The 14,594-nt window shown below is 44.2% G+C and overlaps 1 protein-coding gene across 1 annotated transcript in view; it reads right to left on the bottom strand.

Annotated features, from left to right (window-relative positions):
* LOC120045650 (echinoderm microtubule-associated protein-like 6) overlaps positions 1-14,594 on the bottom strand; it is an 84,503-nt gene that overhangs the window by 17,046 nt on the left and 52,863 nt on the right. The window contains exons 14-27 of the mRNA XM_038990568.1: positions 12,253-12,439; positions 12,012-12,117; positions 11,720-11,813; positions 11,198-11,298; positions 10,693-10,895; positions 6,581-6,692; positions 6,121-6,248; positions 2,567-2,708; positions 2,233-2,385; positions 1,898-2,029; positions 1,703-1,791; positions 1,377-1,553; positions 1,026-1,230; positions 738-864 (exon numbers count right to left, since the gene is read on the bottom strand). Coding sequence (XP_038846496.1) covers positions 738-864; positions 1,026-1,230; positions 1,377-1,553; positions 1,703-1,791; positions 1,898-2,029; positions 2,233-2,385; positions 2,567-2,708; positions 6,121-6,248; positions 6,581-6,692; positions 10,693-10,895; positions 11,198-11,298; positions 11,720-11,813; positions 12,012-12,117; positions 12,253-12,439 — 1,956 coding nt within the window. The remainder of the gene's footprint in view (positions 1-737; positions 865-1,025; positions 1,231-1,376; positions 1,554-1,702; positions 1,792-1,897; positions 2,030-2,232; positions 2,386-2,566; positions 2,709-6,120; positions 6,249-6,580; positions 6,693-10,692; positions 10,896-11,197; positions 11,299-11,719; positions 11,814-12,011; positions 12,118-12,252; positions 12,440-14,594) is intronic.

Here is a 14,594-nt window from a genome sequence, read left to right on the forward strand (position 1 = left end):
GCTAAGGGCTGTTCTTTAAGCACGACGCAACGAGGAGTGCCTGGACACAGCCCTTAGCCGTGGTATATTGGCTATATACAACAAACCCCCGATGTGCCTTATTGTTATTATATTATTTTAGGGCTCCTGAGTGGCGCAGTGGTCTAAGGCATTGCATCGCAGTGCTAGAGGTGTCACTACAGACTCTGGTTCGATTCCAGGCTGTATCACAACTGGCCGTGATTTGGAGTCCTATAGGGTGGCACACAATTGGCCCAGCATCGTCTGGGTTAGGGTTTGGCCAGGGTAGGCTGTCATTGTAAATAAGAATTCTTAACTGACTTGCATAGTTAAATAAAGGTGAAATAAATAAAAATATATAAACTGGTCACCAACGTAATTAGAGCAGTAAAAATAAATGTTTCGTCATACCCATGGTATATGGTCTGATATATCACAGCTGTCAGCCAATCAGCACTCAGGGCTTGAACCACCCAGTTTCTAATTAGAGATAATCATGGTGTTGGCTGCTGATGGCAGCCTGATTAGGATCAAGACATTAATACAGTCTTTTGAGGCCTAAAACAGCTAAAACTTGACAGTTTTTTAAAATTGTCACTGCTTCAGACTTTTTAAATTGTTTTAAATCTATACACTCAACACAACAGTCAGGAGCCAAGACACTCTCTAATGTTTAAGCTCTATCACTTTGAGTGACAACAACCAGTCCAAACACAGAAGCTGGCATGGGGGTGTACCTTTCCTCTGCCGACACCTCCTTCAGTTGCTGGTGGGGTTTGATGCCACACATGTCCCGGATGCTGACAGCATAGATCTTAGTGGTGTAGTCAATGCTCTTCTCCCTCGCCACATCACTGTCATACCCTACAGACACGCCCACAGGAATAGACTCAACCAATTAGAGCAGTTTGTGAAAAGTAGGATTTGATCAAGATAGCTTTGTATGTGTTTGTTGAGAATGTTGTATTAGAGTTTTGAGAGAAGATTGTACTGTATGGATCAGTAGTCTAAAGGCTGGCGTTTACCTCCGTCCTCCTCAATGTCATCGTCTGACTCCTCACTGTCCACAGGGTTCTCCCTGTGACACTCTCCGGTTCTCTCCAGGGCCCAGATCATCAGCGCTGTGTCAGCTCCGCCGAGCGTCAGTAGCATGGCATCATCTTGTCCCCATCGAACATTGGTTACATGGGCACTGTGACCCATGTACTTCTTGAAGCGGGCATACTGACCCTGAGGAGGGAGCAGACAGAGCCCACGAAAAAACAAGAGACAACATTCGACTTGAATCAACAACAGAGTCATGTACCAGCGTTGGGGTCAATTCCATTTCAGTTCAAGAGAGTAAAATTGAATTGAACATCTAGTGCCTGTCTCACCCTGGTTGGATAGCTGAAGAGCTTGAGGAAGCCAAAGTCATCTCCGGTAGCAAGCAGCTTCTTGTCTTTGGTGAGCGAGGCGGCGTTGACGTCTGTGATGTCACTGTGGGTGGGCCAGATCCCCTCACAGGTGGGGCCCAGGACACACGTCCAGGTAGCCCACTCCATCTTCTCTATCTGACAGGCGGAAACAGAAACATGAATGCACACACACACACACACACAGTGTTAAACACTGCCAAATGCTTTTATGGGATGTCAATTAATATTTGATGTCTAGCTGGGAAAAATTACAAGAAAATTGCAATCTCAGTTGGGTCTCTTACCTCAGCATTTCGTATGGTTTGTCTCTTCCCTCTTGGGGCTTCAAAGAATAATTGCTCTTTGGCACCTGAATTTACTTGCAGCAATTTACCTATAGAAAAAATAACAATCTCAGAATCAAAAGACAAAATAGAACTTGTGTCTACAGAGTACTAATGGGAATCCATGCTCTGCTTCCAATTACACCATAAACTCACCACGAGAGTCCCAGTCTATATGAGTGATATAGCTGGAAGCTCCTTTGCAGATTCCCACCCTCTTGCTGGACAGCACATTGTAGATATCCACAAAGTTATCATGAGAGGCCACAGCGAGGTATTTACCAGCATCTGAGGAGGAAGCCATAGAACAAATAATTAATACCTCAGCCAGGTGGGCGAAAATGCTATTCTGTGAAACCTCACTTCATATTTTAGAAAAGTTTAACTCAAATGAACCTTACTAATAAAATACCTATGCAAAATAGCAGTGTTATGAAATACAGACAACAATGAATGGACATTTTAATGATAAGTCAGTTGTCAAAGGTTACCTTGTGAAAACCTGACGTCAGAGATGGACTCCTTCCTGTGATGGAAGGACACCAGGTCCTCCAGGGTGTCAGAGTTCACCACCAGAAAACTACCATCATTGAGGCCCACCGCTAAGGCTTTCCCATCAGGGGAGAAGGCACAGCATCTTCCACCTGATACACACACACAACGCACACACACTTATACACTTCCAAAATGGAGATACAGACATAGACTGACAGACACAGAAACAGAAGGTGACACTGGAGTGCCTTATGTTTGTTGATGATCATGGGAATTAATGACTCGCTTAATGACTCATTAGTTGATGAAGATATCAACATTCAGCAGTACCTTTTTTAAGTTTGCGAACGGCCACCATGCGGTGGTTGGTGGAGAGCTCCCATATCCGCAGGGTTTTGTCGTCACTCACTGTGGCACATATGGGGAGCAGGGGGTGAGCAGCAAGACCCCACACCTCGCCTTCCATGTGACCCTGTATCCATAGCAACAGACGGACACAATCAGCTGTCAGTCAGTCAGTTGACATGCCCTGACCTACACCTAATCCATTTGACACACCTGTCACCCACAAAATCACTCGCCATTTTTCTCAGTACAATACATTGTGCTCATATTGAAGTGGGGTTTGAGTGAGAGACGGTACTTTTGAGACAAAACAAAAGCCCAATCGATCGCATCTCAGATAGCTGCAGTCATTTTACCCAACAACACATCCATACTGATCCTTCATAACCCATCCCTATCAGCTCTGTTCACCATGGCAACAGAGCACAGGTACCTGACCGCTAGGGAGTCTGGAAGGCTCTGACTCTGAGCTTTAAGAGTTGGGCCACACCCATAGGAGGGAACTACCACAGAGATACACTGACAGTCAGAAACACTCATACACACAGGTGTACACACACACACGTAGTCATTATACAAACTACAGTAACTGTCATCTACAATGCAGCACTACAGAGCAGGGATGGGAAGTTCTGCTCTTTTTACTGAATCAGATCTTTTCGTCTTGTTCAGTCAAAAGAACAAATCTTTCGACTCATTTTGTTCATTTGAGTCAGTAATGCCCAGAGCACGCAGGACCCGCTACCTGCGAACGATGAACTGAAAACTCGAAAGAGTCATGATTCTACAAGCTGTCATTTGTGACTGAGACTTATAAAAGCGTGCTTTAAACAATGTACATTTGTTGATTGCTAGGCATACAAACAAGAGCATTTCTTGATACATTTGAAACGAGGTCTAGTTGTGGCCGCAACTGGACTAGACTGTGAACGAGATCTTGGCAGAATGCATTGCTTGACTGCCGTGAGGGTGATAAGCAGAATATCGTTCGCGAACTGCAGCACCCAAGCAGCCCCCAGGCAGCACACCAAATGATTTGTTCTTGAGTGGAGTTTGTTGAGCAGAGGCTGTGTGTATGTTTTGGATCTACGAAGCTGTGTCCATCATAACATTTATTCATCAACTGATTGCATTCATTATTGCACCATGTGATCAATTAACAGTTCTAAACTTGTCTTTTTCTCAAATCTTATTGGTCACATGCTTCGTAAACAACAGGTGTAGACAAATAGTGAAATGCTTACTTACAGGCCCTTCACAACAATGCAGAGAGACAGAAAATAGAGAAACAATTGAAAAGTAAAACACGTAATAATAAAAGTGCGAGCATTGGTTTGTGGTGGTAAATAGACAGCTACGAAAAATACAGATGAAAACTCTCTTGGTAAATAGTATAGCCTACAACTCACCATGAGGTATTCTAACTCAGGCGAGCAGAACCTCGAGACGTCCTTAATATTAGAGATTGTGCACCAGCTGTCGTTAACAGACACACCCCTCCCCCCTAACCTTACCCAACGCTGCTGTAAAGTCTTGATGCATAGAAAAACCAGCTAGATGTATATTATCCATGTTCTTGTTCAGCCACAAAACATATGATATTTTCTTCAGGTCCCGTTGATAGGATAGTCTCGAACGGAGCTCGTCCAGTTTGTTCTCCAGTGATTGTATGTTTGCCAATAGAACGGAGGTGTCACGCCCTGATCTGTTTCACCTGTTCTTGTGATTGTCTCCACCTCCTCCAAGTGTTGCTTATTTTCCCCAGTGTATTTATCTCTGTGTTTCCTGTCTCTCTGTGCCAGTTCGTCTTGTAAGTTTTCAAGTCAACCAGTGTGTTTTTCCTGTGCTCCTGTTTTCTATTCTCTTTTTCTAGTCTTCCCGGTTTTGACCCTTGCCTGTTTTTCTGGACTCCGTACCCGCCTGCCTGACCCTTCTGCCTGCCCTGGCATCGAGCGAGTCTGCCACTCTTTACTTCTTGGACTCAGAATCTGGTTTTGACCTTTTGCCTGTCCATGACCATTCTCTTGCCTACTCCTTTTGGATATTAATAAACAACAAAGACTCTAACCATCTGCCTCTTGTGTCTGCATCTGGGTCTCTTATCTTATGTGCCCTTATAGTACGAACTGGCCATGACAGACCCAGCAGACTTGGATCAGCTCTGCCACGCTGTCTCCCTGCAGGGAGCCACTATTGGGAGACATGACAAGCTGTTACAGGACCTTCTGGAAGGGCTCCGTTCCTTGACGGAACGCCACGACCAAGGGTTTAAGGATATAATGGAGCAAATCAGGGAGTTAGCTCAGAGGCTGCCTGCCACCTCTGAGAAACCCCAACCACCCAGTATTTTTTTCCTATTAGTGGTGAGCTTGTACAGCCTATTAGTGGTGAGCTTGTACAGCCTATTAGTGGTGAGCTTGTACAGCCTACCCCGGCTCCCCGAGAACCCCGCCTGCCTGACCCTTCTGCCTGCCCTGACATCGAGCCTGTCTGCCACTCTTTACCTCTTTGACTCAGAATCTGGTTTTGACCTTTTGCCTGTCCACGACCATTGTCTTGCGTACTCCTTTTGGATATTAATTAACAGAGACTCTGCACCTGTGTCTGGCCTTGTGCCCTTATAGGAGGGTAGAGGCAGATTATTTATTCGCCTCTCTTACGCCGTCTTTTCCTTTTCCAAGTCTCTGGGATTAGGGCCTGGTCCAGGGTGAGCAGTATGTCCTGCGCCGCCGACTCGTTGAAGTACAAATACTAATCCAAATCGAAGTTAGTGATCACTGCTCTGATGTCCAGAAGTGTTTTTCGGTCATAGGAAACAATAGCGGAAACATTATGCACAATTTTTTTAAAGATCAGTGCAAAAAAAACACAAAATGGTCAGGAGCCAGTAAAACAGCAGGTATCCATTGCAGCACCATTCTTGGGTTGTTGGTTGGAGCAGGTCTCCTGAGCCGGAGGACTGCGTATTAACCCTGCTGTAGAATTAATTGCGGCCAGCAAGTCAAACGAACGACTAAAAGTCTCTCAGAAAAACGAATCATGACTCTCAAGTCAGTAAAACGAATTGTTCGCAAACTGCACATTACTACTACAGAGGCCATACACAAGCCTTGTGCACACAGGCAAGGAAAAAACTGTGACAGGTTTGACAATAATAAGGAAGAAGGTATTGAGATATTAAGCTATGAACTATTCCTCAACTGGGCTGGATAATCCAGAGGGGGAACACAGAGCTTTTCGGAGCCAGCCAAGCGGCAAACTGTTAATGCCTGCCTCAGATATGCAAAGATATATTTCCGACTGCAGTCCCTGAGTGGAGAACACAAGAAATAGGGAAGAAGCCAACAAATCCAGAAGCCTGAGTAGGTGGAGAACAGACAACACTTGAGGGCTGCTGTTTTACTGCAGGATGCTGCTGTAAAAATGTCTCTAACCCAAATTGGGAAAACCAAGTAGAATAAGTAAAACACACCACCCTAGGTGTTTCAGCTGTATGCACACACGCAGGCACAGGCACACACAAACAAACACACACACACCTGGACCAGCAAGGTCATGGGTCCACTCTTGTCGATTTCAAGTATTTCTCCGTTCTTGGTTCCCACCAGGATGTGTCCGTGTCCCAGAGTTATGGCACGGATGGAGGGGTTGTCCTCCAGGAGTAGCCCTGGGGGACGCACACAAATAGCACTGTAAAGACTTACAGTGCTAAGTCCTCCCAGATCGATAGCAGCAGATCCATGTGAAATATAACTGCAATTCCACATGAGGCCAAGAGATGGCAACACTAAATGTAGGAGGCAAAAGTGGTCAATGATGGTTACAGTATCTATTGAATGTTTATGGTCAAATTTCAAACACATGATGCTTCCTGATACAGGTATGTGCTTTACATGGTCAGTGTGAGCTTCAAGAGAGAACTACAGCACTTCTCAGACAGTGTTTCTGTATCTGTCATAGACTCTTTCAGTTACTGTAGGGCAGAGAGTGTTATCCTACCTTTAGATCCCGGGGAGAGGGCTGCTCTCTTGATGGCGTAGGTCTTTAGGCACCTCTCAAACATGTCGTCCCACAACTCCACCACTCCGTCCTTCCCACCTGTCACAAAGCCCTGGAGGGAACAACAGCAGAGGGACGTCACCCAGTGTACTCCAACTCTGACAACCACACTGAGGAAAACTTTCAGTGATGAGGGCCGGATGAGACAGGGGCTCTGACCTACACTAATCTTCTGCCTGACATCTTCTCAAGAGGTCTGTCTGAACTGCTGAAGTATGCTAGGGGGTCAGTTTGTCTTGAAACTGAGAATATAGTGTTGGATGATGAAGTGCATGAGGAAAGTATGGATGGAGGGAAGACAAATAAAAAATACTGTCTTTCTCTGACATCTTTCCCAACACACAGAAGCAGCTGGGAATTACAATTACTATTCTATTAGCAGGCAGGGCCTGTCAAGGATTTGAAGCAGCAGCAGCAACAACAACACATCAGGAATTCAGCGGAGGTCTCTACCAGGAATGGTCTCCCACATCCTCCTTAAGGCTACTTCTCTGATGAAAGGTTTCGGGAAAAGCATCACATATACAGTACCAGTCAAAAGTTTGGACACACCTACTCATTCAAGGGCTTTTCTTTATTTTTACAATTTTCTACATTGTAGAATAATAGTGAAGACATCAAAACTATGAAATAACACATATGGAATCAAGTAGTAACCAAAAAAGTGTTAATCAAATCAATATATATTTTATATGGTATATTCTTCAAATTAGCCACCCTTTGCCTTGATGACAGCTTTGCACACTCTTGGCATTCTCTCAACCAGCTTCACAAGGAATGCTTTTCCAACAGTCTTGAAGAAGTTCCCACATATGCTGAGCACTTGTTGGCTGGTAAAGCAGCCAACAAAAAAAGTGCCAAGGGAAGCCAGCTTGGATTTTGGCATCACTCCTATCAAATCCCATTGAGAGCATACATCATTGACAGAAAAACTTGAATTGTTGCATCTCTCTGTGTTGTTGTCCTCCGGTGTCTTGCTAGCTAAAATCGTCCCTTTCCTAAATTAGATGGAGATAGAGATTTGGACTTGTGATTTTACTTAATTCTCCATACTGGCCAATGATTATAACAGCGATTCTGATCCAACCATGAATTCATACATTGTTGTGCCCCTGGCCTGAGAGGATGGAAGTTCAATATGTAGCTAGATGTAGAAGGCTAATGTTAACTAGCTAACGCTGCCCATGAATGGAAGTTAGGCTAGCGAGCAAGCATTTTAGCCAGGTAGCCTTGGACAACAAAAAATAAAAGCGTGTACTGTATGACAGAGTGATAAACTGTTTCATTAACATGAAAGAGAGGAGGATGGCATTGGCGTTTCTCTACAAGTAGGGTGAGTCAGCAACACACACATACACACAGAAATCAGAACCATGGACAGCCACATGATATTTAGCTTACGTTGGTTGGACTAAATTGTTTTTTGTATCTTTAAGTTGTCCCTGTATTAAACTAAGCAGAGGTGATTAGATGATGTTGAAATGTTGAAGTTGAAATGGTGCTGGCATAGTGAAGGCAGCTTCTGTTGTCTTTGTGATCAATCAGCCTATGATATTATTGACCATTACCTGTTGTTGAAAAAACGTATGTGTTATGGCTTTTCAACCTCTGCCATATCGTGGATTCAGAGCTATCTATCTAATAGAACTCAAAGGGTTTTCTTTAATGGAAGCTTCTCTAATGTCAAACATGTAAAGTGTGGTGTACCGCAGGGCAGCTCTCTAGGTCTTCTACTCTTTTCTATTTTTACCAATGACCTGCCACTGGCATTAAACAAAGCATGTGTGTTCATGTATGCTGATGATTCAACCATATACGCATCAGCAACCTCAACTAATGAAATCACTGAAACCTTTAACAAAGAGTTGAGGTCTGTTTTGGAATGGGTGGCCAGTAATAAACTGGTCCTGAACATCTCTAAAACTAAGAGCATTGTATTTGGTACAAATAATTCCCTAAGTTCTAGACCTCAGCTGAATCTGGTAATGAATGGTGTGGCTGTTGAACAAGTTGAGGAGACTAAATTATTTGGCGTTACCTTAGATTGTAAACTGTCATGGTAAAAACATATAGATTCAATGGTTGTAAAGACGGGGAGAGGTCTGTCCGTCATAAAGAGATGCTATGCTTTTTTGACACCACACTCCAAAAAACGGGTTAAGCTGTAGCTGGCCCAAACAGAGCAGCACGTCTTGCTCTTCATTTTAATCAGAGGGCTGAGGTAAATACTATAAATACTATGCATGCCAGTCTCTCTTGGTCAAACAGATGGTTTCCAGGTGTTTGATGCCATTCCATTTTCTCCATTCCGGTCATTATTATGAGCCTTTCTCCCCTCAGCAGCCTCCACTGGGGCCCCTCCACCTATTCGGGATGCACTGTTTCAGTTTGAAATGACTCAATATTTTGGACAAAAATTGGACCAATGTAACTAAGGCTGAGAATGTCAATACAATAAAACTAGCAAGGGCAATGATCACAAGTCAGTCATGCTCATAACGTGGCTAATAGGTTAGTGTATCTATTTATGTAGCTATTTATTTAGCAAGCTAAAAACACAGAGCCTACCGTTAGCTAGCTAGCTGCTGGGAGGATGTCATGTCATTGGAGGAGTGGGTGAGTGATCAACTTTTTACCCTCATTGTTTTTCGGTGGCTACAGCTAGAGATGCAGGTGTCATTTGGTTAGCTAGCAAGAAATGAGAATCGTTTTGCTAGCTAGATAGCTATGCTGAACTGTCTGTCTCTATGACATTTACAATATTGTATCAATATTCAAATTCGATCTCCAGCTGTCCCATAGTAATGAACGTGTCGGGAGTCGGGATGAGACAGATTGGCAGGCAGTTTTTACCAGCCAGTCGAAATCATGAATCAGCATTATTTTTATGGATATATACAAAGAACTATCAATCGCAAACAGGTCAAACGGAACAAAGTGCAGCTAGTTTGCAGTCTTTTCAGCTTCAGTTCGAATGGATTGTGTTAGCTGTGTTGTTGGCTAGCTCCTCTGAATAACAGTGTCCTGACGAGAACGCACATTTTCTACACCAGGCGAAATCGCGCATCATTAGCACAATGTCATGGATGTATCCAAATAAATGTCACTAGAAAACAGCTTAAACAAACGCAAATGCTGACTTGACTGTAAGTTGGCCGTAGTTGGCTCGCTAGCAAGCAAGGTATAAGAACATTACCAGCCAGTATGGCTATGGAACATTGAGAATGAACGACTGGCTGGCGTCCATAGATATAGAACAAAAAGACTGAACGACTGGGTCGCGTCTCTGTCAACCGAACCGATTGAACGAACGACCAGCCGGCTTTGCTAGCAACCCTAGATTTGTGTCGGGACTGTATCTTGTGGAAGGATGAAATAGTATATATAAATTCATCAAAATAAAGTTTTTAATGAAAATATGTCAATCATTATTTGAATATGTTGGTAACCCGTTGTATTTAAGTGATAATGCCCTTGAAGCCGGTGTCTGGAGGATATATTGGCATGTTAGGCCAGAGACGAAGTCATGGGCCGGCAAACCGTGCCAATATATCCTCAAAACACCGGCTTCGAAGGCATTATTATTTTAGTCTGGGTTTCTGTACAGCACTTTGATATATCAGCTGATGTAAGAAGGGCTATATAAATACATTTGATTTGATTTGATTATCACTATTATTGTAATGTGAGATAATGTCTAGATGCTTTTTATAGTGGAGATTAAGTTTATAAATTGCCTGGCTGGGCTGATGAGACAGTGGATTGCACAGTCAGATGGAACAGAGTAAATAGGAATTTTAACGTCATAGATTTAGCCGGTGGTAACTTGTGGAATAGACACCGGCTGAAATATTTACACTAAGTGGGTGTTGGGAAGCCACTGAGTACAATATAGAGACGTTCCCAATTGTTATTGGTCAAAATGACCATGCAATAAAGATGATGATCTTATGATTATATTATGGTTATTGAGATCATGATTATAAGATTAGCAGAAACTAGTTGACCAACAGTTTGTTGATAGCAGACAGGGCTGATATCCAGTACAGAACCTTGTCTAGGGAGTACATGGCGAAAACAGGTCCGTCGTGGGCCTTGATGGTCTTCAGCAGCATGGGTTCCTTCCAGACATATATGTCCCCTGTGGCGGCTCCAGAGAATACCAGCTCGTCTGTCCGACCATAACACACGGACATCATCGTCTCCAGCTTCCCCAGGCTCCCAAAGATGCCTCGCTTGAACATAAGCCCCCCACCTTTAGAGACAGCACACCATTAGAAACTCAGGCATACATTAATTGATTTCAATAAACGTACCATGCCTGACAAGCTAAATAGTTGTTCATAAGAAGAATTACAGGGCGGATCACTTTCCTAAAGATAAAATAATTGTGTGAAAACACCTATGGAACTATATTTTTCTTAAGGGTAGCTTTAGTGTAGCTGATTTTTTCTAGTGTGAAGTAATTGGTAGCTTGGTAAACTATATTTTCAGAGTAGCTTCCCCAACACTGCTGATGGTATGAGAGAGACAGTCAGGGAGAACAGGAGGGCACACCTGTATGCTGCCAGAACTTGATGTGTTTGATTCCCACTGTGACCAGCTTGTCCATGAGGATAGGATTACACTTCACCACAAACAGCTTGTCTTTGTGTCCCCTGGGAATAACAGAGACAGAATTTCCACTTCACATTCTGTCAGCTCAAATACATAGAGCCCTAAGTTTTTCCTGGTCATGTAATGTGGTCAGGAAAAAACTCCTAACTGATTCTACACATGTGTTATCATTAAGACAACAAACCTGAGTCCAAGTAGAATTTGATTTCTTTCAAATACTTTGAGCACTTGATTGAGCCTGGATGGTCAGACTTTGAGGACTATACCATAAGTTCCATTGTGCCAGGTAAGCTCAATCAAGCGCAGCTAAAGTATTTGAAAGAAAAAATTACAATTTGAATCCAGCTTAGCTGAACTATTCTATAAAACCCTGTTTTTTAAATAACTCTAAATGTATAAATGCACACCCCCACTGATCACACAAATAGTAGCTATCAGCCGGTGTGAAAAAGCTTTTAGTACCTTGCGGTGGCCAGCTTCTCCCCCTTCCTCCAATCCCACACGATGATAGAGTGGTGTTCATCAATGCCCACTGAGACCAGGCTCTTCCCATCCGCTGCACAGAAACAACAAGCTACTCTTAGTTTGACATCTTAACAGACATAGGGACAGAACACCCATGGACAACACATTTACAAAATATTTTTAAAAAACTTAGGAAGCATTGTGGGCTTTGATCATTCAATAGGCTGGTATTGATATTACATTCTGATAATGACATAAGTTACATGCCCAGGACAATACATAGCCATACCAGAGAAATCAAGGGCACAAACTCCTTTCTGGTGAAAGCCCTTGAGCAGGGAGAAGCACTTCAGGGTTTGGATGTCCCACACATGGATGGCTGGGTCCCTGCCAACCTGGATTCATTCACAAAGAGGTGATTAAGATCAGTGTGAGAGAGAGAGAGAGAGAGAGAGAGAGAGAGAGAGAGAGAGAGAGAGAGAGAGAGGGGGAGGGAGAGAGAGAGAGAGAGTGTGATTGTACATGTGTACCTGTCCAGTGGCTGCATAGTCTTTGAGTGGGTGTACGGTCAGGCTGATGATGTCATCATCGTGGCCCAGGTAAAACCTCTGACTGTGTTGCTCTCTGTTGTAGACCACGCCCACCGCCGCCACATGGTACACCACCTCCCCCGCCTGGGTGTAGAACAGGTTGTTTCTGCAGTCGTAGCCGCGGTACCTACACACACACACAGACACACACACACACACACACACACACACACACACACACACACACACACACACACACACACACACACACACACACACACACACACACACACACACACACACACACACACACACACACACACACACACACACACACACACACACACAATTCTACTATATTAAGGGAAAAGCCACTTACAGTGCATTCGGAAAGTATTTAGAACCCTTCCCCTTTACCACATTTTGTTACGTTACAGCCTTATTCTAAAATGTATTAAAAAAATGTTTTTCCTCATCAATCTACACACAAAACCCCATTATGACAAACTGAAAACAGATTTTTTTTTTAAATTACCAACTGAAATACCTTATTTACATAAATATTCAGACTCTATGCTATGAGACTCGAAATTGAGCTCAGGTGCATCCTGTTTCCATGTTTCCTTGAGATGTTTCTGAAACTTGATTGGAGTCCACCTGAGGTAAACTCAATTGGTAGGACATGATTTAGAAAGTCACACACCTGTCTACATAAGGTCTCACAGCTAACAGTGCAAAAACCAAGGTATGAGGTCAAAGGAATTGTCCGTAGACCTCTGAGACAGGATTGTGTCGAGGCACAGATCTGGGGAAGGGTACCAAAACATTTCTGCAGCATTGAAGGTACCCAAGAACACAGTGGCCTCCATCATTCTTAAATGGAAGACGTTTGTAACCACCAAGACTAGAGCTGGCCGCCCGGCCAAACTGAGCAATCAGGGGAGAAGGGCCTTGGTCAGGGAGGTGACCAAGAACCCAATGGTCACTCTGACAGCGCTCCAGAGTTCCTCTGTGGAGATGGGAGAACCTTCCAGAAGGACAACCATCTCTGCAGCACTCCAGCAATCAGGCCTTTATGGTAGAGTGGCCAGACAGAAGCCACTCCTCAGTAAAAGTCACATGACAGCCCGCTTGGTGTTTGCCAAAAGGCACCTAAAGGACTCTCAGACCATGAGAAACAAGATTCTCTGGTCTGACGAAACCAAAATTGAACTCTTTGGCCTGAATGCCAAGCGTCACGTCTGGAGGAAACATGACACCATCCCTACGGTGAAGCATGGTGTTGGCAGCATCATGCTGTGGGAATATTTTTCAGCAGCAGAGACTGGAAAACTAGTCAGGATAGAGGAAAAGATGAACGGAGCAAAGTACAGAGAGATACTTGATGAAAACGTGCTCCAGAGCGCTCAGCACCTCAGACTGGGGAAAAAGTTCACCTTCCAACAGCACATCCCTAGACGCGTCCTCAGATCATGCGCAGACCAGCTGGCTGGTGTGTTTACGGACATATTCAATCTCTCCCTATCCCAGTCTGCTGTCCGCACATGCTTCAAGTTGGCTACCATTGTTCCTGTGCTCAAGAAGGCAAAGGTAACTGAACTGAATGACTATCGCCCCGTAGCACTCACTTCTGTCATCATGAAGTGCTTTGAGAGACTAGTCAAGGATCATATCACCTCCACCTTAACTGTCACCCTAGCCCCACTGCAATTTGCAAACCGCCCCAATAGGTCCACAGACAATGCAATTGCCATCACACTGCACACTGCCATATCCCATCTGGACAAGAGGAATACCTATATAAGAATGCTGTTCATTGACTACAGCTCAGCATTCAACACCATAGTACCCTCCAAGCTCATCATTAAGCTTGAGGCCCTGGGTCTCAACCCCGCCCTGTGCGATTGGGTCCTGGACTTCCTGACGGGTGGGCCCGAGGTGGTGAATGTAGGATACAACATCTACACTTCCCTGAGCCCCATCCTGTACTCCCTGTTCACCCATGACTGCGTGGCCATGCACGCCTCCAACTCGATCATCAAGTTTGCAGACAACACAACAGTAGTAGGCTTGATCACCATCAACGACAAGACAGCCTATAGGCAGGAGGTGAGGGCACTCGGGGTGTGGTGTAAGGAAAACAACCTCTCACTCGCCAAAAAGATCATCGAGGACAACATCCACCCGAGCCACTGCCTGTTCATCCCACTACCATCCAGAAGGCGAGGTCAGTGCATCAAAGCTGGGACCGAGAGACTGAAAAATAGCTTCTATCTCAAGGCCATCAAACTGTTAAACAGCCATCACTAACACAGAGAGGCTGCTGCCTAGATACAGACTTG

This window comes from Salvelinus namaycush, chromosome 4, assembly GCF_016432855.1.
Source record: "Salvelinus namaycush isolate Seneca chromosome 4, SaNama_1.0, whole genome shotgun sequence".
NCBI lineage: Eukaryota > Metazoa > Chordata > Actinopteri > Salmoniformes > Salmonidae > Salvelinus > Salvelinus namaycush.